Genomic DNA, 27,103 nt, shown 5'->3' with positions numbered 1-27,103 from the left:
AGGAGATGGATTTCACCAGCAGATGGAGAGGGAGGAAAGACCAGTGGTAAGGCAGGGAATGAGGGAGGCAAAAGGACAGAAAGCCAAAAGGGAAATTCATGACTGGGCATATTTGTCCCTTTTAGCTTCTGAGTAGGAAGGAAGGGCTGATCAGCACTTGTGAGGTTGGGTGCATGTTCTCCATAATAAGGTGAAGAAAAGGGGACTAAGTTAGAAAAACAGCCAATGGTTATTTATTTAACTTCTTGTTTCTCCTGCCCTGGTCAGAGCAAAAGAACGAACTGATCTGACCTGGCTCCTGCAGACTAAGCCAAGAACCTGCCTGCGTTCAATAGAAAGACAAGAAGAAAAAGTGGCTCTAGAAAGAGAGCGAGAAGTGCCTGTCTGCTAGTAGAAAGAACGGGAGAACTCCAACTAGATGGTGACGTGTAGGGAGAAACAGTGTATTTACCATACCTAGTTTAATAGCTCAGCCTATTCCAAAGCCACATGGTAACATTTACAGGTAACTGGGAAGCAGTTCAGAGGTTGGGCTTTATTTGCCAAGAATGCTATTGTGCACGGATGGCAAACTTCTGTACTCTCTGGAGCAATTAAAGTTCTTCAGACTTTAAAGAGCCAGTGCCATTAAAGCCTGCCATACATGGTCTGGCTCTATTACTAAGTTGACATCCCCCAGCACATACACTCAGATGGGGTGTCTTCATCATCACTGGTAGTACAGATAAACGAATGTGTGTTTCCTGAAATATCCCCTCATGGGGTTAGAGAAGAGTCATCAGGTGGCCAAATAAAGATACCTCCAGGGGAAGATGAGGCCCATAGGTCACTGGTTTGCAACATGCTCTAGAAAAGGGAGTTTGACAGATGGATTACAGCCATCAAGGCCTCGACATTTCAATTTGGTATCACTATATATTTCTTGGAAGACTTCTGAGGTAAGTGCCTCTTTCTAAAAGCAGCCTCATATTTCACTTCATAATCCCAGTCCTATCAAAAGTAAGATCAAAAGCATAAATATTTCAACCTGCTTGATCTTAGGTTTGCATGTACTTAATTTTAATGTTGGAGATGTTTTTAGAGTATTGTTTCAAGAAGAAAGCACTGTACTTCTACATGGGCACTATTTTACATCCCTTCTCTTGGTTATACATACCTAAAAATTCAGACACAGGCAAAACTTAAACCTCTTTCATAATTTCGTGAAATTTCACATTCACAAAACAACCTCTTCTGATTATATTTTAACTTCAAAGTATCTGAATTATCTACTGGATAAATGGCATTCATTTCTCCAGTTATGAAAATCTTGATGTGTACAGGAAAAAGGCATAGGTTAACTTTCACAAGAGTATACTTTCTCCTGAAAGTTATTACAATAATTTAAAAAATCTATTTATCAACAAGAGGTAGAAAAGTAAGTCTTTTGTCCTCTCTCAACCTATCATTTGACAGCAACATGATCAGGGGACAAGAGTTATCAAATAAGTCAATTAATACAATAACACTTTTTCAATGGTTTGGGCTTGTACATTTTGCATAAAGCAAAGAAGTTTTGGCTATTGTATTTTTATTTTGCTATAGCAAAATAGCTTATAACGTTCTCACGTTTTTATCTCATATTTAGGATTTTTTTGCTGCATTTTTGTTTTAAACTAGAGATTTTAGTTATATTAGCAGCATAAACATTTAATAAGCAAATAATAAAATATACCTATTTGTTCTACAATCTCTTACAGCAGTGTTTAGCTTAAAACAAGTTCACCAGACATCAATTTTCAAAAAAGCTAGTGCCAACCTGCTTAATGCATAACACCCAAGTCTAGTGATTAAATGACAATTTGTTACAATACCTATCAGGAATGGAAAACATTCTAAATTTCTTTATTTCAGTCTCAGAGTTTGGGGACAAAAATCAAATTTAATGGGTCAGCCACACATAAGATTGGGGGAGGGAAAAATCTATATTGGAGATTTCTCCAGCCCTACCCTCAATTATTTTTGACGCAGGATGCGGGTGGTGCTGTGGGTAAAACCTCAGTGCCTAGGGCTTGCCGATCGCATGGTCAGCAGTTCGAATCCCCGCGGCGGGGTGAGCTCCCGTCTTTCGGTCCCAGCTCCTGCCCACCTAGCAGTTCGAAAGCACCCCTAAGTGCAAATAGATAAATAGGTACTGCTTTATAGTGGGAAGGTAAACAGCGTTTCCGTGTGCTGCGCTGGTGCTGACTCGCCAGAGCAGCTTCGTCACGCTGGCCACGTGACCCGGAAGTGTCTCCGGACAGCGCTGGCCCCCGGCCTCTTAAGTGAGATGGGCGCACAACCCTAGAGTCGGACACGACTGGCCCGTACGGGCTGGGGTACCTTTACCTTTACTTTACCCTCAATTATTGCCACTTTGCTATATACCAGGAAGGGCTAAGGCTGTATCCTCCAGATGTTGTTGGACTAGAACTCCCACCACTCCAGGCTATGACTATGCTTGCTGTGGCTGTTGAGTTCACAATTTCCAGAGGGTCCCACATTGGCTACTCTCTGCTATTCACAAACACACACAATCTTGAGCACACACAAGCTGCTACATCTGTGCGTTTTAAGAATACTCTCCCCCCACATACTCACTCCCACTCCCACCCTTCCTGCACTATTTTCCTTTGACAGCTTTACTCCTTTTGATATTTTCTTTTTTTCAGCATCTCCAATCCTCAATTCAATTACAATACTGAGCACTTGTTTTTCTTTTATGTCCCCAAACACACTCACCCACTCACTGCCTATGCTCCTGATTTGTTATCTAATCTGTTTCCTAGCTCCAGTCCTTCTGTTCCTAGCCTGAGTTTTACCTGCCTTCTACAGCTTACCCATCCTCTGCTTTCAGTTTAATTAATGAAAGGGATGAAAGGATCCCAAACGTGGAGTGTAAGAGCACATTAAAGTTTGTAGTATTTCATCACCCTTCTCAGTCCATGCTTCCAGTTGAAGATGGGATTCATTTACATCAGAACAAACTAGTGTTCAGAAGCAAAAGGCTGGCACTTCTTGTAGGATACATGGGAGATCAAGGGGAAAGGGCAAAAGATAGCAACTGGGAAGCAGATGTTAACTGCCCTGAGATATTTTGATGAAGGGCAGTGTATAACTCAAATAAATAAATAATCATAACAAATGCGCAAAGACAAGTAGGCCCCTCCAGCAGAAAATTTTGGATATGATTAAGGGGAACAAAGTGGCTGACAACAAATCTGATTTTGGGGGGCAAAATCCAGTGGGAAGCGGTCCTGCATATTCCCCACTGAAAACCCTTGATGGTTGGAGGAGGGGGGTGGAGAATACATTTAGGACCACCATGTCTTAGAGCACTTGTCATTTTCCTCAAATGCTGTTTCTTCCCCTGCCTTCACCCTGCAATACACAGGGGCTGAAATCCAGAAAAACCTTGTGAAGGGAATGCAACGCTCCCTTCACCTTATAAGATGCGCACACATCTTATAAGATGTGGACACAGGTTAAGTCGGATGTGCTCCACCCTAGTTTAGAAAAATGAGACATAACCCAAAACACGAGTCCGTTGCATTTTCGTTCACTTCCAACCTTTCAGTGCAGGCTTCCAACCTTTAGACTCGTGGCTCTCCGCCTTCCTACCATGTAACCCTAACCCTGGCAGTCGGGTCTCTTTAGGCAGGCACCCAGAAGCCAATATGTTTTGCCTATGATATCTCTGCTTTGTTACGGCGGTGCTGCAATAAGCCAACGGGGGTGTTTAACTGCATCCTCCCAAGATCCAGAGCAAACTTGTCGGAAGTGCTCCTCAGTGCTTTGAAAAAAACAACACCACACACACAGCACAGCAATATATATAGCACAGCACATTTTATATATATATATATATATATATATATATATATATATATATGCTTTAAAAAAAAACCACACACACAGCTATACACACACACACACACACACACACATACATACAGACCAGCACATTACATCTACACACACACGCACATATACATATATATACATATATGTGCTATATATGTGCTATATATATATCCCTCCCTCTCCTTATCAGCCAGGCAGCTCCTCCCCACATATCACCCAACCTCCAAATGCCGGAGGTTCCCTCAGGCATGCTAGCCGCCCAACCAGGCCGGGGGTTGCCTCTCTCTCACCTTTAACAGATTAGACGTCGCCATGTTCCTCACAAAACACACAACACACAGAGAGAAACAGGCGCCCTTGCGGGGCCTTCACAAGCCGGCGGCGGCAGCAGCAGCTGCTCCCCCGTCGTCCGGGGCTGGTTCTTCGGGCTGGGGCCGCTTTACATGGTCTCGGCCGCCCCGCGCGGGACGGAACCGTGTGGGGAGCCTCGGCTTGGCGTCCACCTGGCCGCCTCAGCCGGTGGGCGACGGGCTCCTCGCGGCTCCCCTGCCTCGGTTCTCAGCGCCTCATGGCGGAATCAGCCCAGACAGCGGGAGACTCCGGACGCTGGAGGAGGAGGAGGAGGAGGCGGTAGCAGCGGCAGCGGCCCGGCTCCTCGCGAGGGGCTGGGCGAGCCCACATGATGCGGCGCCGAGGAGCCGGATGGCCCGCCGCCGAGAGGGGAGAGCGGCTGCAGCCCACAGCGGCCCCTGCAGGGCGGAGGCCGTGCCTACCTCGGCTCCAGCTCTCCGACGGAGCGCAGGCCTCGCCGGTGTTCCCTCATGGTGTGGCGAAGGCTGCCAGCTGCCCGTGTGTTTGTGTGTTGCTGTGGCAGCATCGTTTTTATTCGCACACCGCCTTTCCATGCTCCGAGGCGACTTACCAGCATCGTCATAGTTCAGTGGTACCTTGGTTCTCAAACTTAAATCCGTTCCGCGCTTTCCCACAGGAAGTAATGCAAAATGGATTAATCCGTTCCAGACTTTTAAAAACAACCCCTAAAACAGCAATTTAACATGAATTTCACTATCTAACAAGAGCATTGATCCATAAAATGAAAGCAGTAAACAATGTAGTGCAGTCACGCAATCAATCAATCAATCAATCAGTAGCTGAACTGGGTTCCACACAGTCACAAAATCAAAACACAAAATACAGGTAAATAGCAAAAACAGACAGACCTCAGTGTAACACTCAAAACGGAAGTGTGGCACTCAAATCAGAAGCGTAACACTCAAAACGGAGCATGTTCGGCTTCCAAAAAAAGTTCACAAACTGGAACACTTACTTCCGGGTTTGTAGTATTTGGGTTCCAAGTTGTATGAGTACCAAGGTATTTGAGAACCAAGGTACCACGGTAGTCATAATCTTATTTATATGTACCCCCGCCCATCTGACTGTGTTACCCCCAGCCATTCTGGCCAGCTTCCAACACACATAAAAGCAAAATAAAACATTACACATATAATAATAATAGATTTGCCCACAACTGTCAATGTAGCAAAAAAAAAAAAAAAAAAGGGGTAGTCATAGAGTTGGAAGGGACCCCAAGTGTCATCTAGTCCAACCCCTTGCAATGCAGGAATCTCAGCTAAATAAAACCATAGAATCTTAGAGTTGGAAGGGACCCCAAGAGTATAGTCAGTTATAAGCAATAAATATAACGCCTCAAAAAGCACACGGCCAAATCAGAACAATTTCCACTTAAATCATCATCAGATCTAGAAAATAAAAATACGAAAGGTTAATGTATATAACAGCAGCAACAATGGTATCTGAAGAAGTGTGCATGCACACGAAAGCTCATACCAATAACAAACTTAGTTGGTCTCTAATTCCTCTACTGGAAGGAATTTTTTTATTTTGTAGCCACAACAATAAAACTCCTAAGCAATACTGTTCTGCAGCCTCCGCTTTTGTAGCTGGAGTCAGTCCCAGGCCAGATAGGAAAAGGCCAGCAAGGCAGCGAGCCGGTCTTCCAGGATTCACTGCCACAATGTATACTTTAATCTGATAGTTTTGTTGTGTATTTTAATGACAGGTAGATGTTTATATGTGCCTTCCTCTGCCCCAGCTGCATCAAAACATGTCTTTCCAGTATTGGTCTCTACGGCGGGTGCTGTAACCTCCCAACATTTTGGCTTCACCTCCAAAGGCACACTCCTCCATTGTGTCCTGAGATGTCAACAACAACAACAACATTGTGTAACTGGGTGTAACTGGTCTTTATACACTGGGAACTGGATAGAAACCTATTTTGACATTAAGCAAAAAAATTATTGCACGGTGGTACCTACATCACCAGCTTGAGCTGGGGTAATTGCCACTGGTGGCCCAAGTGCCCTCTGGCTAGGAGTGCCTTTTACAAAGCATCATCTGGTTTTCCAGCTACAGCTGTTCCTGGACAGGGGGAGCCTGACCATTGTAGTCCATGTGTTGGAGCTTTTGAGGCTGGATTGCTGCAATGAGCTCTGTGTGGGGCTGCTCCTGGGCCTAGTTCAAAAGCTCCGTAAGAGCAGAAGGAGAGACCTTCTGGATCAGGCCAGTGGCCCACCCAGCATCCTGTTCTCATAAGTGGGCACATGGCATATATAGTAAGCCGTTGTGTTACTATTTTATATTTATATTGCATATCTCGTCATGGAAATCAACGCTGTCTACATGGGCCTGCCATCCAGACCCTGGTCAGACGCAGGCTGGCTTAGCTTTAGCAAGGTGGCCACATCACATGTCCTTCTTAGACCATGCTCTGGAACTCATTGTCAGCTTGCGATTCTTGGTACAGAAAGTATTGGTTTAAAGTACAGAGATCTTTCTTATTCTAATTGATTCAAGAGGGTTCTGGAAGCTTCTCTGTGTGGTACAAGCTGGTGCAAGCTGGAAGTTTCCTAGCTGACAAGGAAGTTTCTATTCTGCCTAAAAACAAGCTGAAGGTTCCTAATGTTTGGATTATTCCTTCAGAGAAGCTGAGTACAGCGAGTTTAAACTGATTCTCTTATCTCCTTCTATCAATGTTAATGCTGACTATAATAATAAGATCAGAGGGAGCCTTGGTTTCACTTTCTCTTTCCTTCCGGTGTGGTGTTCTATATACTGTATAGTGTTAAGGTTTTAGTCTTATTGTAAGTTATTGTAAGTTTAAGTTAAGTCTGCTGCAACTGAATTTCTTATGGACAATGCCAATACTGAAAATGTATGGATTTGTGGCCATTATGCTCATTTGCCTTCAGCTCTGCTGGATGAAATATTAATTGCCTCTGGTCTGTTTTGGGGGGAATCCTGCAACGTGCTATTTTTTTTTACTCTGCTAACTGTATGTTGGAATCGGCTCTGGATCAATATATGAGCAGACTTCTTGACACTCAGTAGGGCATCAGACTGCTGATGCGGACTCTCTAATTTTGAACAGAAGTTGCAGCTAACAGTGGCAATTGTATACATGTCTACTCAGAAGTAAATTCCACTGCATTCAGTTGGTCTTACTCCCAGGCAAGTGGGTATAGGATTCATATATATATAATAAATGTTCATAAATGTACCAATCTAGCACGTACATAGATATGGGGATCACATGTCTGGAGCAGCACAGGAAGACTGCCCTGAAACCATTTTGACTCCCAAACTGACCAAATGTTTGCTCTGCAAGGAGGGCAGGTGGGGGGTGGGGATTAAGAAATCACCAATAGCCAGACTACCAGGAAAGGCAATCAGATAAGGCATTATCAAATAACCTGACAGAGAGGAAAAGAAGAAGAAGAAGAGTTTGGATTTGATATCCCGCCTTTCACTCCCTTTAAGGAGTCTCAAAGCGGCTAACATTCTCCTCTCCCTTCCTCCCCCACAACAAACACTCTGTGAGGTGAGTGGGGCTGAGAGACTTCAAAGAAGTGTGACTGGCCCAAGGTCACCCAGCAGCTGCATGTGGAGGAGCGGAGACGCGAACCCAGTTCCCCAGATTAGGAGTCTACCGCTCTTAACCACTACACCACACTGGCCACATTCAAATTTTTGTTGTAGACCACCTTTTCTGTGATGTAGGTATGATGTTTGTGCGGGGTGGTCTTGGGTTATACCCCTTCTGTGATATATGTATGATGTATGGAGGGGTGGTCTTGAGCTCCAGGGCAGGGAAATTAAAATGTCTATATAAGGGCAGGCACACCTTGGTTCTGGGTCCTCCTCCTTTCCTGCGTGTGAGGGGAGCACCCTGTTGCAACAGTTCAATAAAGATCAGGTTTACTAGCTGCTTTGCTTCTCAGTATTATCTGATTGGCCTCTATTATTTTCTTCGACTGATGGAGAACCTACAAAGGATTCTGTAAGGGCTCTTGTGTACCCCATTAAGGAATAAGGGCAGATTTTTGTTTATTACACAGCCTACGCCATTGCAGTCAGTACTTTTCAGATAATATCCCAAGTATACTTTCCTAGGAGTAAGCCCCAGTGAACACCAGTTAGTTAGATAGAGAGCTAGTGTGGAGTAGTGGTTAGAGTGTTGGTCAAGGACCTGGGAAACCAGAGTTTGAATCCCCACTTAGCCTGGAAGATCACTGGGTGACCCTGAGGGCCAGTCACTTACTCTCAGCCTAATCTACTTCACACAATTGTTGTGGGGATTAAATGAGAAGGGAATTACCGGTATATATGACAGCTTGAGCTGCTTGGGGAAAAGGTGAACTATAAATGTAATAAACAAACAGAACACAGCAGGATTTACGGAGTAGACTATACCATCAGAAATTATGCTGGATAAATACAGCAGGAAGTGTGAGCGCTGTCTTATGATTCCCAGCTGAATGTTTCAGTGCAACTTCAGAAATAAAAACTAGTAAGTTATGTTTGAGAGACCATGCTGCATAAATTGCTCTACAGTGTTTCACATCCCCATCACCCACAACCTGTGCAGTGTTTGGACTTCGTATTGAGAATTGTAAATGCATCCCAGTCTTTTGAGCCATAGCATTCTATAACAATGCAAACTGCATCTTTCTTCCCCACCCCCTTGAAAATGATTGGTGATGGTATGAGTTCTTCTGGTGTTTAAACCTGAAACACAGAAGTATCTCTTGAATATATTTACCTAATTCCACTCGCATACAACTGACAGGAGATGCCACACAAAGAATGCCACACAAGGCAACTTACACCAAAAGCTTCAATGTGGAAATAAATCAATACTCCTGCACATGGATATATGTGTGTGCATGAGTATTCCTGGGAAAGCTGGATGAGGTAGGTGATAGGAAGCATGCAGGGCAAAACGAGACATCTCTAAGCATTTTGGGGACTGCCCGTGCAAGATCATTGGTCCGTTTAGTCCAGTGCCAGTTACTTTTGACTGCAGCATCTCAGGGGTGTGTGTGGAAATATTTTCCAAGCTAGCTCTGAAAGAACATGTAACTACAGACTGAAATTAGGACAGACCTAATGCAAAAGCTGTACTCTTTCCCCTAAGTATGGCACTACTGACTGCTGAGTTCCTCTGATCCAACTGTGATTTACAAGGCATGCTCTTAGAAATTACAAAGGTATAACTACAACACTTTTTCTGCCAGTAGACAGATGGTCAGAGTTTTTCCTTTAAACTGGCTTCTGGTCACTCTAGCTTGACCAGTTTTTCCTGCTGTGCTTTGTGCTCTTTCCAAATGTGGTTGAGACAGAGCAGGAGGAAAATATCAGTGTTTCCTAAGAGCAAGGCTTCAAACTGACTCCTCGTCCTTCCTGTGGCAACTCTTTACTGTTCCTATGGCAATGGTTGCAGTGACCATGCTTTCTTGTCTGTGCCTGCAGACTTTTCCATAATGCACATGTCAGTTGTGTATTGCACTACAAATCAAATCCTTGGGATATACAGTACTTGCATGCCAAGATGACAGGCTGGCCACATAAGGTTGATCAAAGGTGAAATTATACAATGAAAGCACAGCAACGTGAATACAAATTTAAATCAAAAGTCTCCAGTTTTGTTTCAGGAGTTCATCCTCTGTATTTAATTAGTGAAGGGATTGGTCACGATTTCCATCATGGCTGGATGACTTTCTCGTACTTTGGATACCACCGGTTCACACAAGAGGAATGTATGACTAATTAGTTTGTTGGTCGCAATCCTTTTATGGGCTTATTTGCAAGGCCGGCTGAAAGGAACTTCTTATACTTGGAATTATGTATTTACCCATTAGGCAAATTAAGTGGTTTATTTACACAGTTGGCAACAGAGAAAACTATTTTGTATCTAAGCCACCAGTAGTTACATAGATCGTTGAGAGAAAATATGTTGTTCTAAACAGTGTTTCTTCCATGCACTTTTAAAGATTCAGAAATATATTGATGTTTATAACATTTTTTCCATTGCTACAGGAATATCAAAAGTGATGGCGCAACTGTATTTGGTTTACTTCCTATACATTTATTACACGAGCAAAGGAATGCAATAGAAGAGTACATGGCACTGATGCAAAGCCCATATGTGCTACGATTTGCACAGGGCTTACCTGTGTGTATAAGCTTTCCCATACATGCATGGAGCCTCCCCACCATTTCAGTCTATGGAGAGGCCCTGGTGGGAAGGAAAACTCGATGTTTGCAGCGAAGTCGCACAAGAGATGACAGAACAAGGCAACACTCTTCAACAGGCCGTTTCCCAGAAATAAGGCCAAGTGAATAAAATCTGGGATTCATCAGGCATACAGTACAGTCCATAGTTTTATTTTAACCTCTTTTCAAAATGTGATGTCTTAAAAGCTTGTACGTAATAAAAACAGTAATAAGAGCATTGTAGAAAACACCTTGCTGCTAAGCATTTTTTTTTTCCTGTGATAGATAAATATCTATATATATTGTTCCCTCGAGTCATAATGAAAGCAGTGGTTTACAAGTGAAAGAGGAGGCCACTCAAAAATAAGCAAATGGCTTCTGTGTAGACAGGGGATTCCCTAGGTGTGCAGAAATGCACAGGTTTTTTTTTAAAAAATGACATAAAAAAAACCTAATAACATCCTGGCAGGTATCCATGACGTTACAAGATGTTGACATCAGCTGGCAGTGGGGAAGAGTGTAAAGAAACCAGTTGATCAGACTGTCTTCCAGTCAAATCTATGGCTGAGAGCAGTTTGAGACAGTCACGGGTCGGCTGAAAAGCAAATAAAAGGGGGGAAAGAGGGCAAAGGAAGATAGGGAATAGACTTGTTTTAAGCCTATGCAGACATTAGTGGCTGAAAACATAAGAGAGCTTGTTTTCCCCACTGAATTTTATTTACATTTGCAGCCATCATGCACATCAGAAAGGAGGCAGGGATGTCTTTATCGGATGCACGTTAAATGTTTGGCTTCCCCACCAATTCCAAATTCCTATATCATCCGTCATCCGTGCGTGTGCAATGGCAGACTCAAATGTACACAGCAAAGTGAACGTGGTTTCAGTTTTCCATTCGGATCAAATCCAGTTTGAGGGAAAACACATCAAACAGCAGTATTGCTCAAGAAATGGCAGGGTAGATATGCCTTGTGGCTGAGGTTTCGAAAGCCGGCGGTGGGAGCACACTGGATGCAGAGTAAATGTGTCCCTGGCAACTTAAAGCGAGAAAAGTGCCAAATAAATATAATATATAAATGTCTCCTGGAGGAAGGAAATTAGGAGGGATGCCTCTCCCACCTCCTGGAGTCTCGCTGCCTCTGCTTTATAGTTATGAAATACTCAGCTTTGTTGCTGGCAGCATTGTTGCATATATTACAGCAAGGGAAGAATCTTGTGGATATGTATGGGGGTTGCCCAGTATCCCTTCCCCAGTTTTGCAATTCCCCGCCCCCCCTCCTTGAGGGTTGGACAGCAGTACAAAGCTCTTGGGGGGTGAGAATACACTGCACAATTTTTTGGAAATCGTATCACGTCCAGCCCAAGCAAACTGATTCACTGTGAAATATAAAGCTCCCTATTATATGATACAAATAAGCAAAACATTTACCGGTAACTTCCGTTCTGTGATTTGGATAGGCCACTACGATCACAAACAGAGTTCATGATCCCATGTAGGCTTATGCAACGTGATCAAAGCATCAAGGACCTCCTCGAAAAAATACACGAGGAACCAGAGGATTGTTGCAGAACTGCACGACTTTTGCTGCAGATAATTCATGTAATTTGCATATCATTTTCATGCACAGAGTGGTCGCCAAACCTCAGGGTGGCGGATATGCCGCACTTCTCGTGACAAAAACCCATTGTTTCAACATTCTGAAAAACTAGCAACAAAGGCTGAAGAAACCTGAGACTGCTTTTTTTTTTAAAAAAAGAAATCTTTGAGATATACTTCAAAAAATCACAAGTGGAAAACAAAGCATCCCAACTTTTTTTTTCAACCTGCCTCTTTGTTTTCATTGTCTTTGCCATCCCATATTTAATTACCAGAAATGTACTTTGCTTTTTAATCAAAAGCTGTGAGTCTCAGGATCTTTATAGGAGCGTGCAGGCCACACATAAGTATTGTAGGGGTTGTAAGCAGCTCAATGGATATTGCTTACCCCTGATCTAATGCATCTTCATATATAATATTTTGTATAACCGGGCCTTGTTCTCCAGACACCTGATATACTATGCTTCTTTGGCATGCAAGCGATTTAGCAAGGGCACTGGTCTCCGAGTGAGGTAGCCTCCTCTGAGGAATGTACAACATTTGGAACATAGCCACTTTTTACCCCTTCCCACCCCTCTTGCATCGAAATGTCTCCTTTTTTCACAAGTTCGTATATGTCTTTAGTGAGAACGGTGAAGGATTCTTCAACGTTCGTGGCGTCTTTGGCTGATGTTTCTATGTACTTCATGCCACAGGCGGATGCCAGTTCCTCAGCTTCCTCTCTCGTAACCTGGCGCTGCGCCTCCAAGTCGCATTTGTGTCCCACCAGGATAAACACAATCTGGAAAGGGTGCACATGCATCTTAGCTTCCTGAAGCCAATCGTACACATGCTCAAAAGAAGACCGATTAGTGATGTCAAACACCAGCAAGCCTCCTACCGAATTTCGGTAATAAGAACGTGTGATTGACCTGCAAAATAAAAGGGGAGAAACATGCTCAACAGGAAAGAACGTTCCAGCTTGTCTACGTTTACTTCTTTAAAGACAGGAGTATCCTTGTGAGCTGGAGAAGATCTCAGAACAAAATGAAATCCTGGCATTTTTAAAAAGACAAATTAGAAGAATTGCTCTAATTCGGTAGTGGTGTTCAGTCTTTTTTTGCAATTATTCTACAAATTATGTGAAGAGAAAATAGAGAGGCATCTGATGTGAGCTATGGTGCATATCTAACTTTTCCTTACCTTCCTCCCCAACCATCACCAATAGTTTCTAAGCTAGAACACCCACACACTACAATTCCCAACACCCTGAACAAACTATGATTCCCAGGATTATTTGGGGGGACGTCATGTGCTTTAAATGTATGCTGTGAATGTGACCAAAGGATGCAACAGAAGCAGGATTGCAGGCCTAATTCTCTGCAATGGCCAAGCCAGCTCACTGTACGGGATGCGGGTGGCGCTGTGGTCTAAACCACTGAGCCTCTTGGGCTGCCGATCAGAAGGTCGGCTGTTCGAATCCCCACGATGGAGTGAGCTCTCATTGCTTTGTCCCAGCTCCTGCCAACCTAGCAGTTCGAAAGCACACCAGTGCAAGTAGATAAATAGGTACCACTGTGGCGGGAAGGTAAACGGCATTTCCGCGAGCTCTGGTTTCTGTCACTGTGTTCCGCTGTGCCAGAAGAGGTTTAGTCATGCTGGCCACATGACCTGGAAAGCAGCCTGTGGACAAACGCCGGCTCCCTCGGCCTGAAAGCGAGATGAGCACCGCAACCCCATAGTTGCCTTTGACTGGCCTTAACCGTCCAGGGGTCCTTTACCTTTATGTATTTAGATAAGGTTTCTTTTCTACCTCTCAATGGAACGGCAGTAGACAGTCTCGTGGGAGTTATGGAGCTGTCGCCCTTCCCACCAGCACTTGGTTGGGGCTGAGCAGGGCAGTGGTTTGACTGGGGCTGGGTAGGTGCACTGGTAGGCCGAGCCACTCTGGGACTCCCACCATTGTATGACCTTGCAGTTGCCCTACCCCTGGTCCCATCAAAGTTGCCAGCATAGAGAGGTTGGCTCCACAGGTCTGCCCACCACACTGGCTACTACTGCATCTGAACGGTCCTCAAGGTCGCTTGTTAAGAGGCTGTGATCATGCACACATCCACACACAAACCCCAAATCCATATAATCCACCAGTCTTAGTCACCTGGTTGACGGAAGGGACCAAAGTAAGTTCGTTCCCCTGAACCTCTGAAGTCCCATAACAACCTGCAGGTGAAACCAAGTGTTGTTTTTGGCAGGGAGGTGGGGAGCAAGCCCCCCTGCATCTGCTGCTCCTCTGGCCAATGGATGGGGCCAACCTGGTCTCTCTTTTACCACAATGCTCTTCCTGGAAGGCAGAAAGCGCAACCTCCCAGTGAAGCTTGGTCCAGTGCTTGGGAGCTATTCACTAAAACAACCAAGGTGCAGCTTAGATTGGGAGCTTCCTGCACTCAAGTGGAAGCCGCGTTGGACGTTGGGCTTCTGAAAAACGTTCACAAACCAGAACACTTACTTCTGGGTTTGTGGCGTTCGGGAGCGATTTGGGAGCTGATTGGCAACTAAGCCGTTCAAGAACCAAGTTATGACTGTATTCATATCAGAATTTGCAGGTATCCAGTAAAATGTACCCCCATACATGATCATGCTGTATGATCAGGTCCTAAGAGTGTATTTATATCAGATGGTTTTCTTGAGTATATTCTAAGTAGGGCACCCTGCCAGAGAGAATCATTGATTAGAATTGCAATCCCATGTACTCTTACTTAGGAGTAAGTCCTACAGTATCTAACCCTGCAATAGGATGTGTTTCTGAGCAGTTGTGCGTCGGACTACACTGCGTTTTGTTTCAAACAATTTGGTACTTCTTAGCTCACAGATGCTGGAAAACACCTGATAAAGGAGGCTACGGTCCACAAAAGCTTATGCTATAATAAATTTGTTAGCCTTTAAGGTGCCACAAGGCTCTGCTGATGTTCCCTGCAATGTTTCTTTATGATGTGTGAGATGTGGCTAAGAATATGCTTGAAACATAAGCTGTGCCTCATTTGCCCTAATCGACTAACCTCTGCTGTGCTGAGGATTCCTCAGGTACTGACATAGATTTTCAAGCTTTTGGATGAAATCCAGAAGGCCACTTTAGGCATCCAGAAGCATTTTTATCTCTCCCCCACAACCCCAGAGCAGAAGATTTCCTGTGCTGTATCACATACCATTTCTGAATTTCCTCCAAGGTTCCAAAGCGTTTCCCATGCAGGACTGAGGTGCTGATGTTTGAGAAAAGCAAGTATCCAAACTCACTCTGGGGGTGCCAAGAGCATTCTTTGGCATAGTTCGCTTGACCATGGCCTACTTGCAGAACTGAAAGAACTAGGAATTATCTTCTTGTTTTTTAAAGGGATTGTGAGGGTTTGTAGCATGCTGAAATGAACTTCTGTGTTTGCATGCTCAAGCAGGCAGATGTTACAGAGTTCCCAAGACCTATGGTATAAAAAGGCAAAGGGACCCCTGACCATTAGGTCCAGTCGTTTCCAACTCTGGGGTTGCGGCGCTCATCTCGCTTTATTGGCTGAGGGAGCCGGCATACAGCTTCCAGGTCATGTGGCCAGCATGACTAAGCTGCTTCTGGCGAACCAGAGCAGTGCATGGAAATGCCATTTACCTTCCCGCCAGAGAGGTACCTATTTATCTACTTGCACTTTGATGTGCTTTCGAACCTATGGTATAGTGGAGAGCAAATGCAGCAGACTGCAGCTCAGAGCAGGAGGGATGGTGTTATCTGGAGGAGCATCATGGACTAACAAATCACCTTGCTGTGGCAAGTGAATGAGGTAATAATGAGGCTTTCAAGTTTCTTTGCAACAGATTAGCATAGAAGTCAGAGGATGGTGATAATAATAATCAAACAGAGGATGGGGGCCTCTTTGATGGGATTCCCATGTCAAGCTAGCAATTTAAATGGCAAACTCTTCATTGCAAGACTGCTTGCTTTTGTAATTAAAAGGCAAAGGTTGCAGTTCAGCCAACTGAAGGTATTTCATTAATGTTCAGTGAGTTTTACATATTGAACCTATGCAGTCAGAAGTTAAGCACCACTGATTTCAATAGACTTTATACCCTAGAAACTATGTACAGGATTGCTGCAGTTATGTAGAGTCTGATAAAGTGGGTATTATGCTATGTACTGCTGCTTTTCAGTGTGTGCATATAAAATGATGTCTCAAAATGGGTGCCTGAATATTTTTTTGACTTTCCTTTAAAATGTGGCTGTAGTGGCTGTGATGAGGAGCTCCTGAACTTCTAAATTTACCACCAAACCACTGCCTGGGACTGTACCATTTTATAGTTCAGATGGGGAACTGCATGTCTGAATGAAATGTCCTTGCCACAGAAAACTAACATTGGGTAGAAGGTTCTAGTCTAATGTTCTGCCTGAGCTGCTAGCTTTCTGCATTAGAGGAGTCAAGTCAAGTCTCACTTACTGTTTAACCCAAAGTTCATTGCAGCACAAGCTATCAAATGGCAAACAAGAAATGAAGCCAAATGGCAATGAAGTACAAAAAGTACGGTCTGTGCCCATTGAATGTAAAGATTAAGATAAGCAAAGTGGGTGTTCATAACAGCAATGGTTGTTGATAACACAACCATCCCAACTTTGCTATGTTAACTAACACACCTAGTGGAACAGAAAACCAAGGTTTGCCTTGGCAAACAGAATCAAACTGCCCGATTATTCAGAAGATGGCAGACAGAAGATGGGGAAAAGTTGAGTCAAACTGGCCCCGCAGAAGCAATTCTGCAAAGGAAGCACATGGAAATTTAGGAGCAGGAATCAGCAGTTCATTTTAACAAGAGTTTGGGAAGCAAGGCAAAGGCACATCCTCCGACTGGGATTTCTTACCCATCCACCTGTCTGGGGGATGGTTGCCCTTGAGCGGTGAATAAAATATCTTCTACTCTTATTCTTATTGCTTCACATATCCAAGAGCTGGGACTTGTTTATAGGCATGAGTCTCATGAGGCCTTTAAAAAACAACAACAAAAAGCCTAGGCCTTTTTCAAACTAAGTTTCAGTCTGAATATTATTCTCCTGCTGCGTTTTTATGCTTGCATTATTGTCCTGCTGCTCTGTTGCTGTTATTTTCTTGCTTGATTTTAGTAGTTTCACATCACTTTTATTCTTCGTTAGCTGTCCTGAGAGCAGCAACACCGGAAGTGCAGGCCTGGGGAACCAGTCCAAAATTCAAGGATGAGACCAAAAGTCTATCGAGTCCAGCTTCCTGTTTCCTAGAGGGGCCTACTTAGATGCCAGGGGAAGCCCACATGGAGGACCTGAGTTAATCTATGGAATTCCCTTCTGCAAGGGATAGTGATTGGCCACAAACTTAAACGGCTTTAAAAGAGGATTGGACAGATTCAGAGGAGATTCAGGCAATGGCTAGGTTTTACCATCACTGTTGGGGGCAACATGTCTCTGAATACACATTGCTGGGAATCACAAATAGGGAGAAAACTGTTGCATGCAGGTCCTGCTTGTGGGCTTAATAATAAAGTTGTTGTTGTTGTTGTTGTTGTTACTGCCAATAGGCTCTTCTTATGCTCTTAATTAGGACAATATTCCTTTCCTCCTGTTGTTGCCCAGAGAGGCTTTCTGACTCTGATCTTGGAGTTAGTAAACAGCCATTAATAGCCCTTATCCACCATGAATTTGTCTGTTCTCCCCTTAAAGCTGTCCAGTGGCACTGAGTTCCCCAAGTTAACTATGCACTTTATCTGGTCCGCCCTGAAGCCAAATTTGATGGTTCTTATTGTGAGAAAGAGAATGAAACAAACAAACAAAGCCTCCCTGAAAATAAGCCTTGGGTAGAAAGAGGCCTTGGATGACGGAGGCACTGGGTGGTTGTAGACACAGGAATGGTTGTCGGAATACAACAGTGATTAATTTCATAGGGGGCTGCCCCATTAGCCTGTTGGAACAAATATAGAAGACTTCCTTGGAGACAAGCAGATTTTGGGGGGTGGCAAAAGCTTTTGTGGTTTAGAACCTGCTTCATGGGATGCAGAAAAGAGATGAGGCCCAAGTGCCCTGAAATGTGAGAGGCCCCATTGTTGACATTTCTTCCTCTCTAGTGCGTATGTCCACATGTGTCTTATATATATCCCCACAGAGAACCACATTTCATGCACCTGATGATGAAGTCAACACCGGTCCACCAAAGCTGATGCCACACTCAACCTGTTTAGGTGCCACAAAGCACAAGTATTTTGCTGCCTGAGGCAGAACATCAAGTGGTTTCCACTTCCCAGACAAACTGCATAGTGCCTGTAGGTGACCAAGTTATTTAATCACCTGAGGCAGAAAATCCCACAAGCCTCTTTCCCTAGGGGTAGAAACACAGCCATCCTAAGTTAATTACTGCCTTCAAATGATCCCCCAAATCTGCCGCCTGAGGTGACTGTCTCACCGTGCCAAATGTTAGGGCCAGCCTTGGGGACTCTGCTCTTCTGCAAACCTAATTACACTGGTGTTGCTAGAGATCTGAATCAGCACATTCAAAGCAGCCTTTGTCAACATGATGCCCTCCAGATTTTTTCCTGACTACAACTCCCAACATCCCTGACCAATGACCACACTGGTCGCGGTTGATGGAAGTTGTAGTCCAAAAGCTGGGAAGACAGCAGGTTGGCTAAGGATGAATGCAAGAAGTTAACTACCTTCAAGGGGTTAACACTCACGAACACGCCCTGAGCGGGAAAGGCGGGTGGGGTTGATCCACGGAGCTGCTGATCTGCGGCGAAGAGGAGGCACTCTGCATATACTCAGAAGCCTCTGGTCAGCGTAGGGAGGGGGATTCCGGAGACACCCCTTGGTTAAACAGCATGCATATTACTCGGGAGGAGGGCGGGAAGGGGCGCCTGCTATACCTGAATCTCTCCTGGCCCGCCGTGTCCCAGAGCTGCAGCTTGATCCTCTTGCCCGGCTCGATCTCCACCAGGCGAGAGAAGAAATCCACCCCGACGGTGGGATCCGAGTGCATGGGCCCCGGGAAGCGGCCCTCGGTGAAGCGGTGCAAAAGGCACGACTTGCCCACCGTCGAGTCGCCCAGCACGATCAGGCGGAACTGGTAGATCCAGATGGCTGCGTCCATGGCGCTCTCCCCGGAGGAGGAGCAGGCGGCCGGGTGGGCTCCGCCGCCGCCGTCCTCGGCCTTGTTGGGGCGCCTCCTCGGGCGGTGCCTGCACCGAGCTCCCACGGCCCCTATCCCAGGCATTGGCGCAGCAGGAAGGGAGGGACGCGCGGAGGAAGGGAAGCACGGAGGGCGGGACGGAGGCGCCTCTGGTCCGAGCGCGGGGACTCGACGAGCAGCGCGGGAAGGAGAGGGGAGCCACGGGCCGGGGCTCTCGCCGTCTGAAAGGCTGGGTAGGGAAAGGGATGGCGGGCGGGTCTGGGTGGGTGGAAATGGAGCTTCCTTTGCTTACCTCCTGCCCTGCTAACGGAGAGGGGAAAGCGGAGGAGACCAGACGGGGGGCGATGGAGCAGGGAGAGGATTCCAGGCGAGCGGATGGCGCGCCTTTGTTCCCTTCGATTGGGCGGTGGGTGGGCTTATTTTTTCCAGTTTTCCCCCAGTGGTGGCGGTGCTGGAGGAGGAGGAGGGCGGGGACTGCCCACTGCTTTGCTGCCACTGGGATGGGAAAAGAAGGAGGCTTTTAAACCGTCGGGTGGGCGTGGATTGGCAGCTTGGCTCCGCTTCTGCGCGAGGGGCTGCCGGGGCTCGGCGTCGGTTTCCCCTTTTTGCTCTGAGGCTCCCTTTCTGAAATGGAGGGCCCAGCAAGCCCCTTTCGCCTCGTGTCCCCGGTCCGTCGCTGCTCCCCCGGGAGAAAAGCACTCTGCACGTGCCCAGAGAGGCGCGTTGATGTCCCCAGGCTTGGCACTGAAAACGGGTTCTTGGGCTCTTTGGGGAGGGTTTAAGTCGGGACAATGCTTCTGGTTACGTCGGAGCGACCAGGCAGGGCTACTAGTTTAGAAGGAGGCACGAAACAGGCTTCACATCACCGCATGGTGGCAAAAAAACCAAACCGAATGTGAAGATACCACTGAGGGTATGTTTTAAAAGGGAGCTAGAATCAAATCCTGGCTCACCGACAGGTACACCTGTCCGGCGGGTTTGCAAGATGCTTGCTTATTTCATTGGCATGTCCGATTTGTCGGCATATATTTTAAAACACATTACCTGGAAAATATGTATGAAGAAGTAAACATTGGTCCATCAAACCCACGACTTTCTATCCTGTCAACACCTCCCACTCCAAGGAAGTATTTACCCATCACTTTATTAAACCATGGAACTCTTTCCCACCAAATGTGATGAAGGGGACCACCTTAGATGGCTTTAAAAAAGGGATTAAAAGAAAGTTTGGAAGAATAAGCCTCTTGATGGCTACAAGTTGTTATAGTGACTATATATTACCTCCAGGATCAGAGGTTGCCTAAGTGCATCGTGGGCAGATGCTAACAAAGCAAATAATTCTGTGCGATTTAAGCATGTGAACAAAACCACACACTGCCGGCTACAGAGAAGGCAAATTTCTCAAGCTAAAATGCACCTCCACCACACCAAGGGCAATCAAACAGATGGTTGCCTGGTTCCTCTTGCTGTCTTAGGAGTTAGGTAGCATTTTGACACAGGTGTATGCACACTACAAAAACATTGCTATGGATATTTTTAAGGTGGGTTGCTGCAGAATGAGATTCTGGCAAATCGGGCTGGTTGGCCGGCCTTTGGCAAGGACAGCTTCTATTCAAAGGCTCTTGGGTTTTGCTAAGTGGAATAATGTTTGGCTTGGCGCTGGCTGATGGGTGGCACTCTGTGGGTGGCCACCACCCACAGAGGGTTGGAAATGGAATAGATCTCTCAGTGGTGCAGTATAAGGCAGCAGGCTCTTGACATAATGATCATGTGGGTGGGTTGGTCTTTAGATGGAAAAATGCATAACTCCACTGAATGCAAAATGTGAAATGAACTGCTGCGTGTGGGGGACCCCCTTGCTGAGGAGCCCCGGGCCTCTGCGTACAAGTCCCGACCCTGAAAGTGGCTCTTCTTCCTTGTTAAATAAACTAAGGATCTCCTGTGGCAAGCAGAGGTTTAGAATAAGGGAGCTGTCCGTTCAGCACCTTTTCGAAACGGAGCACCCAGAGACCGGAGTGCTATATAATCCCACCAGCAGCAACAAAACACATAGTTTAAAAACACCCCTCTTTAAATAAAACTCATGGAGAAGTGAAGTGAAAGCAAATGTTCAACCTGGTGCCCTCCAGATGCTCTTGGAAAACAACTCCCATTGGCTCTCAGGGCACTGGAGAGCAAAGTTGGTTAGAGCACAGTGCTGATAATGCCAAGGTTGCAGGTTTGATCCTATATGGGACAGCTGCATAGGTTGGACTAGGTGATCCTGAAGGCCCTTCCAACTCCATGATTCTATTATTCACTATATTGTTTCCAATGCTATTTAACATCTACACTAACCCTTTGGGAGTGAACCTTAATGGTTTGGGAGCAAGGTGTCATCCGTACTCCAATGATACCTAACTCGTATTTTTCTGTAGCATCTGAATCGGGAATGGCTGGTGCAGTTGTGGGCTGGATGAAGGCTAGAAAACCAAGGCTGAATCCTGGCTTGTGTGTGATAGTGGTTCCTGGATCTGGGATGTCAGCAAGTTACCTGTGCTGGATGGGGTCACACTTTCCCTGAAGGAGCATGGGCATAGTTTGGGGGTGATCCTGGATCCAGCTCTGTCACCGGAGACACGGGTGTCTTTGATGAATGGGAGTGCCTTTTTCCGACTTGCTGGGTAAGGCAGCCACGGCTGTTCCTGGGTCAGGATAGCTAACCACAGTTGCCCATGCTCCTCACTGCTGGATTCCTGCAAATGTCCTCTATGTGGAGCTGCCCTTTGGGTTGGTCTGCAGGTGCAGAACACAGTGGCTTGGTTGCTTGTGGGAGCGAGCTACTGCCGGCATAAAACACCCTGCTTGCTGGATTTCCACAGGCTGCCAATCTGCTACTGGGACAAATCCAAAGTGTTGGTGCTAACATATAAGCCCCCTATGCAGCTCAGGATCAGGTTACTTGAGAACATAGCCTGTGGTGATCCCGGACACAGCTTAGGACCTGGATAGGGCACATAGCTTTTTGGCTTCTGCAGATGGAAAGGGAAGGCAGACGTCAGAGTGGAACTGCAGTGCAACGTGTGTGCCAAATTGAGAGTATGGGGGAAATCAATGCACTTGGGAGAAATCACTCGCAGGCAAAATGGGGCATAGGGGAAATCCAGTGCCAGCACCACTTTGAGTGGCTTTGCCCAGAAGAGTTCTGCTGATGACACATGTGTGACTGGTAGGGAACATTCAAGATGAATGAATGAATGTATCTGGAGAAGACTGCATTTTAGTTGACCCTTCAGCTGATTGATCAATTAGTCTCACATTTGCACGTGATTGTATCTCAGTATAGGGGGATTTTCAAGACAGCAAAGAAAGTGTAAAATGATTTACAGTTTCATTAACGAAATTACCGCTGGTTCTTAGATGGATGCACCATTTTTCATATTTCATTTTTGCTCCCAATATTGTCTTCGTTTCCTATTACAGGAATGAATCAGAATCAAAGTAGCTTTAGGAACAAGAGGTGTGCTGTCAAGGAGGGACATTGAACTTCAGCTTCAATAATAAAATGTGGATCCTGGAACCCCTTTCTTTGGCCTTCAGGACTCTCCTCAGACGAGCTTCCTCTCTCCAGGCCACACCCCTCAATGGCCCTGGGCTGCTGCCCTGAGCTCCTTTGGAGGAGGAAAGGCAGGATGTGAAGTTAATTAATAAATAACTTAAAACAGATTAATCATCTAATGCCTTAGGCCGCCATCTCAACAGGATGCAGTTCAGTGCTATACATCGGAGTGGGCAATGTTTTTGAAGACTGCATCCCCTTCCAGATAATCTGTCATGAGTTTCATTCCAACAGTGGACAAAGTCTGAGAGAAAAAGTGTTCTGTATTAATGAATCAAGAATAAAGACCAGCTTGCTTCAGTTTTCACCAAAGCTATCTCAGATGAGAATTCCCAACCTGAGAAGTCAGTCCCACTGTGTTTGCTGGGACCTTAACTGTACAGAGGATTTTTTTAAACAACAACAAGTACAACAGTTCAATACAGCTACTGTTCTGGAAAACAAAGTAATTTATGGCTTTAGTTTGCTACACACACAGTAGAAGCCTACTAATTTGTTCTCCGACAGCTGGGAGGTGGGTGGAACTTCTTTTCTCTAAGCCATGCAACCTGGAAAAGATTTAAAACAACAACAACAAAAATTGTTACCAACAAATAAAATGCTGCTCATTTCAGCTTGGAAGCTACAACGAAAGAGGAACAGGGTGCATTTAAAAGCCGGGGGAAATAAATGAACATGATGGAAGGAATTCTGATAGAATGGAGGACAAGGGCAGCTTCAAGAGGTGTTGAAAGTTTCACAACATGAGGCTGAGGCTGCATGCGTTGGTTGCTGATCTGTGATATATGCACTCGCTTATAAATGAGTCCCACTGAAGTCAGGAAAAAAAGGCACACAGCTGGTCCATCTAGTTCAGCCTGCTCTGTCTGGCAGTGACTCTCCAGGGTTTCAAACAGTGGACATTTCTAGCCCCACCTGGCAATGCCAGGAATAAAAATTTGGACCTTCTGCATGCAAGGCCGATGCTTTGCTACTGAGCTTTGGTTCTTCCCAATTTCTGAGATAACGTGACTTACTTCTGAGTACATAGAACTGCCTTATACCAATGGGCAACCTATCTCAGTAGTGTCTGCTCTCAGTGTCAGTGTGTTCCAGGGCTTCAGGCAGGAGGAATCTTACCAGGAGATGCTGGTGCCTGAATCTGGGACCACCTTCCAGCAAAGCACATCCTGTATCACTGAGCTTTTGCCATACTAATTCTATTGGTATGTCTTTGAGTAGGCATTCATAAGTTCATGCTACAAATCTCTGCACAGACACCCTTGGGATTGGGGTTGGTGAGGAGCATGTGCCTTTGCTGGCATCTGTTTGTGCCTCCCTAGGAATGCCCTCCACCCATCCACTGAGAACCACAGTGCTCCAAATCTTGCACAGATGCTGGTGAACTCCAGAAATCTGAGTAAGCTAAATGAACAGACTCTACAGCATGCTGGGCTGTTAGAATTCCTTGGCTTCCCTACAATATTTATTCTTCAGCATGGTAGATTTCTCTCTCTTTTCCTTAAATACAGAGCTGTATTTTCAAAGCCGAATTCCCTTCCTTCATATCTGCTTTCAAAATATTCCCCACGGGCGTATTCCACAACACATCATTGATGCAGTTATAACGCCTTAGTCGCGGGTTGATACTGGACCATCGCCACATCCTTCTGCTTTATTAGTTGTTTCTGTGATGCTTCCCCAGTGTTAGTGAGTTGTTGTCATCTGGAGGGACACTTTTGTCTACGGTGTAGCAAACATGGCGGGGGGACGGACAAAAAAACCAAACCCTCATGGAACATTTGCTGTATGAGAAGTTACAGGATTTCAGCAGGAAGCTACAAGACATGTATCAACTGAAAATGAAGCAGCATGTTCAGCCCAAAACATTTGCAGGCACAAAAAGTACTGAAAGTGGGATTGTGTATAATTGTGCTGATATAATAATAATAATAATAATAATTTATTATTTATACCCCGCCCATCTGGCTGGGTTTCCCCAGCCACTCTGGGCGGCTTCCAAAAGAATATTAAAATACTATGATACATCAAACATTAAAAGCTTCCCTAAACAGGGCTGCCTTCAGATGTCTTCTAAAAGTCTGGTAGTTGTTGTTCTCTTTGACATCTGGTGGGAGGGCGTTCCACAGGGAGGGCGCCACTACCGAGAAGGCCCTCTGCCTGGTTCCCTGTAACTTGGCTTCTCGCAGTGAGGGAACCGCCAGAAGGCCCTCAGTGCTGGACCTCAGTGTCCGGGTAGAACGATGGAGGTGGAGACGCTCCTTCAGGTATACTGGACCGAGGCCGTTTAGGGCTTTAAAGGTCAGCACCAACACTTTGAATTGTGCTCGGAAACGTACTGGGAGCCAATGTAGGTCTTTCAAGACCGGTGTTATATGGTCTCGGCGGCTGTTCCCAGTCACCAGTCTGGCTGCTGCATTCTGGATTAGTTGTAGTTTCCGGGTCACCTTCAAAGGTAGCCCCACGTAGAGCGCATTGCAGTAGTCCAAGCGGGAGATAACCAGAGCATGCACCACTCTGGCGAGGCAGTCCGCGGGCAGATAGGGTCTCAACCTACGTACCAGATGGAGCTGGTACACAGCTGCCCTGGACACGGATTTAACCTGTGCCTCCATGGACAGCTGTGAGTCCAAAATGACTCCCAGGCTGCGCACCTGGTCCTTCAGGGGCACGGTTACCCCATTCAGGACCAGGGAATCCCCCACACCTGCCCGCCTCCTGTCCCCCAGAAACAGTACTTCTGTCTTGTCAGGATTCAACCTCAATCTGTTTGCCGCCATCCATCCTCCAACCGCCTCCAGACACTCACACAGGACCTTCACCGCCTTCACTGGTTCTGATTTAAAGGAGAGGTAGAGCTGGGTGTCATCTGCATACTGATGAACACCCAGTCCAAACCCCCTGATGATCTCTCCCAGCGGCTTCATATAGATATTAAAAAGCATGGGGGAGAGGACAGAACCCTGAGGCACCCCACAAGTGAGAGCCCAAGGGTCTGAACACTCATCCCCCACCACCACTTTCTGAACACGGCCCAGGAGGAAGGAGCGGAACCACTGTATGACAGTGCCCCCAGCTCCCAGCCCCTCAAGACGGTCCAGAAGGATGTTATGGTCGATGGTATCAAACGCCGCTGAGAGATCCAGCAGAACTAGGAAACAGCTCTCACCTTTGTCCCTAGCCCGCCGGAGATCATCAACCAGTGCGACCAAGGCAGTTTCAGTCCCGTGATGAGGCCTGAATCCCGATTGGAAGGGATCCAAATGGTCCGCTTCTTCCAGGCGTGCCTGGAGTTGTTCAGCAACCACTCGCTCAATCACCTTGCCCAAGAACGGAAGATTTGAGACTGGGCGATAGTTGGCCATCGTGGCCGCATCTAAAGATGGTTTTTTAAGAAGCGGTTTAATAACCGCCTCTTTCAGCGGGTCTGGGAAGGCTCCCTCACGGAGGGAAGCATTCACCACCCCACGAAGCCCATCGCCCAGCCCTTCCCGGCTAGCTTTTATAAGCCAGGATGGGCAAGGATCAAGGAGACAGGTGGTTGGTTTCACTCGTCCAAGCAGCCTGTCCACATCCTCGGAGGTAACAGATTGGAATTGATCCCACACAATTTGACTAGACAGGACTCTAGCACTCCCCCGCCCCGGCCCTGCTCCCACGGTGGCGTCTACCTCTTCCCGAATCTGAGCGACTTTATCTGCAAAAAACTTTGCAAAATCATTGCAGGAGATCATGTGGCCCGTATTGGGCCCCGATGTAGCAGGTGGTTCCGCTAAATTGCGGACCACCTGAAAAAGTCTCCTGCTGCTGTTTTCTGCAGATGCAATAGAGGCGGCGAAGAAAGCCTTCTTCGCCGTCGCTACCGCCACTTGGTAGGCTCGACACTGAGCTCTAACCTGTGTCCGGTCAGCTTCAGAATGGGTCATCCGCCACCGGCGCTCTAGCCGTCTCAACGATATCACAATGAGCACAAATTATCATGAATGGAAGGGCTCTAAGTTCAGGTTGAAACATTTGCAGGCTCAAGTACTGTAGTATTGATAGCAGGAGCTCATAGAACCACCTGGTACCATGAGCACATTTCTAAGTTTCACAGCTGTGCAAAAATCCAATCTCACCCACTGAAATGATGCTCGGTTAAGCAAAACCTCTATTTAGATTTCCCATGCATTCAATAAGCTCTGATTTAGCGGGTTGAGAACAACTTTTGCAAGGCACATCCACGGAATAATGAGAAAAGCTCTTGTACCCCAGGGGAATTAATCTGCACACAATGTGATTAAAATACAGGTCAAGCG

The 27,103-nt window shown here is 46.0% G+C and overlaps 3 protein-coding genes across 5 annotated transcripts in view; 1 reads left to right on the top strand and 2 right to left on the bottom strand.

Annotated features, from left to right (window-relative positions):
• CUL5 (cullin 5) overlaps nt 1–4,565 on the bottom strand; it is a 34,226-nt gene extending 29,661 nt beyond the window's left edge. For 2 of the 3 annotated variants that reach the window (XR_013985103.1, XM_081002002.1), the window contains exon 1: nt 4,173–4,565. Coding sequence is in view for 2 of the 3 variants with exons in the window: in XM_081002002.1 (XP_080858128.1) it covers nt 4,173–4,196 (24 nt within the window). In the remaining variant the exon portion in view is untranslated. The remainder of the gene's footprint in view (nt 1–4,172) is intronic. The other variant, XM_081002000.1, reaches the window with a different exon arrangement.
• ALKBH8 (alkB homolog 8, tRNA methyltransferase) overlaps nt 1–27,103 on the top strand; it is a 229,924-nt gene that overhangs the window by 6,012 nt on the left and 196,809 nt on the right. The gene's annotated exons all lie outside the window — the stretch shown is intronic.
• RAB39A (RAB39A, member RAS oncogene family) lies at nt 10,740–19,483 on the bottom strand. The gene is made up of 2 exons (XM_081002430.1): nt 18,945–19,483; nt 10,740–12,961 (listed from the first exon to the last, which is right to left on the bottom strand). The coding sequence occupies exons 1-2, from the start codon at nt 19,289–19,291 to the stop codon at nt 12,535–12,537; spliced, it is 774 nt and encodes a 257-aa protein (XP_080858556.1). The 5' UTR covers nt 19,292–19,483; the 3' UTR covers nt 10,740–12,534.

This window comes from Podarcis pityusensis, assembly GCF_964106645.2.
Source record: "Podarcis pityusensis genome assembly, chromosome: 4".
Classification (NCBI taxonomy): domain Eukaryota; kingdom Metazoa; phylum Chordata; class Lepidosauria; order Squamata; family Lacertidae; genus Podarcis; species Podarcis pityusensis.
The sequence above is the reverse complement of the archived record's forward strand: the minus strand, read 5'-3'. Positions and strand labels throughout refer to the sequence as shown.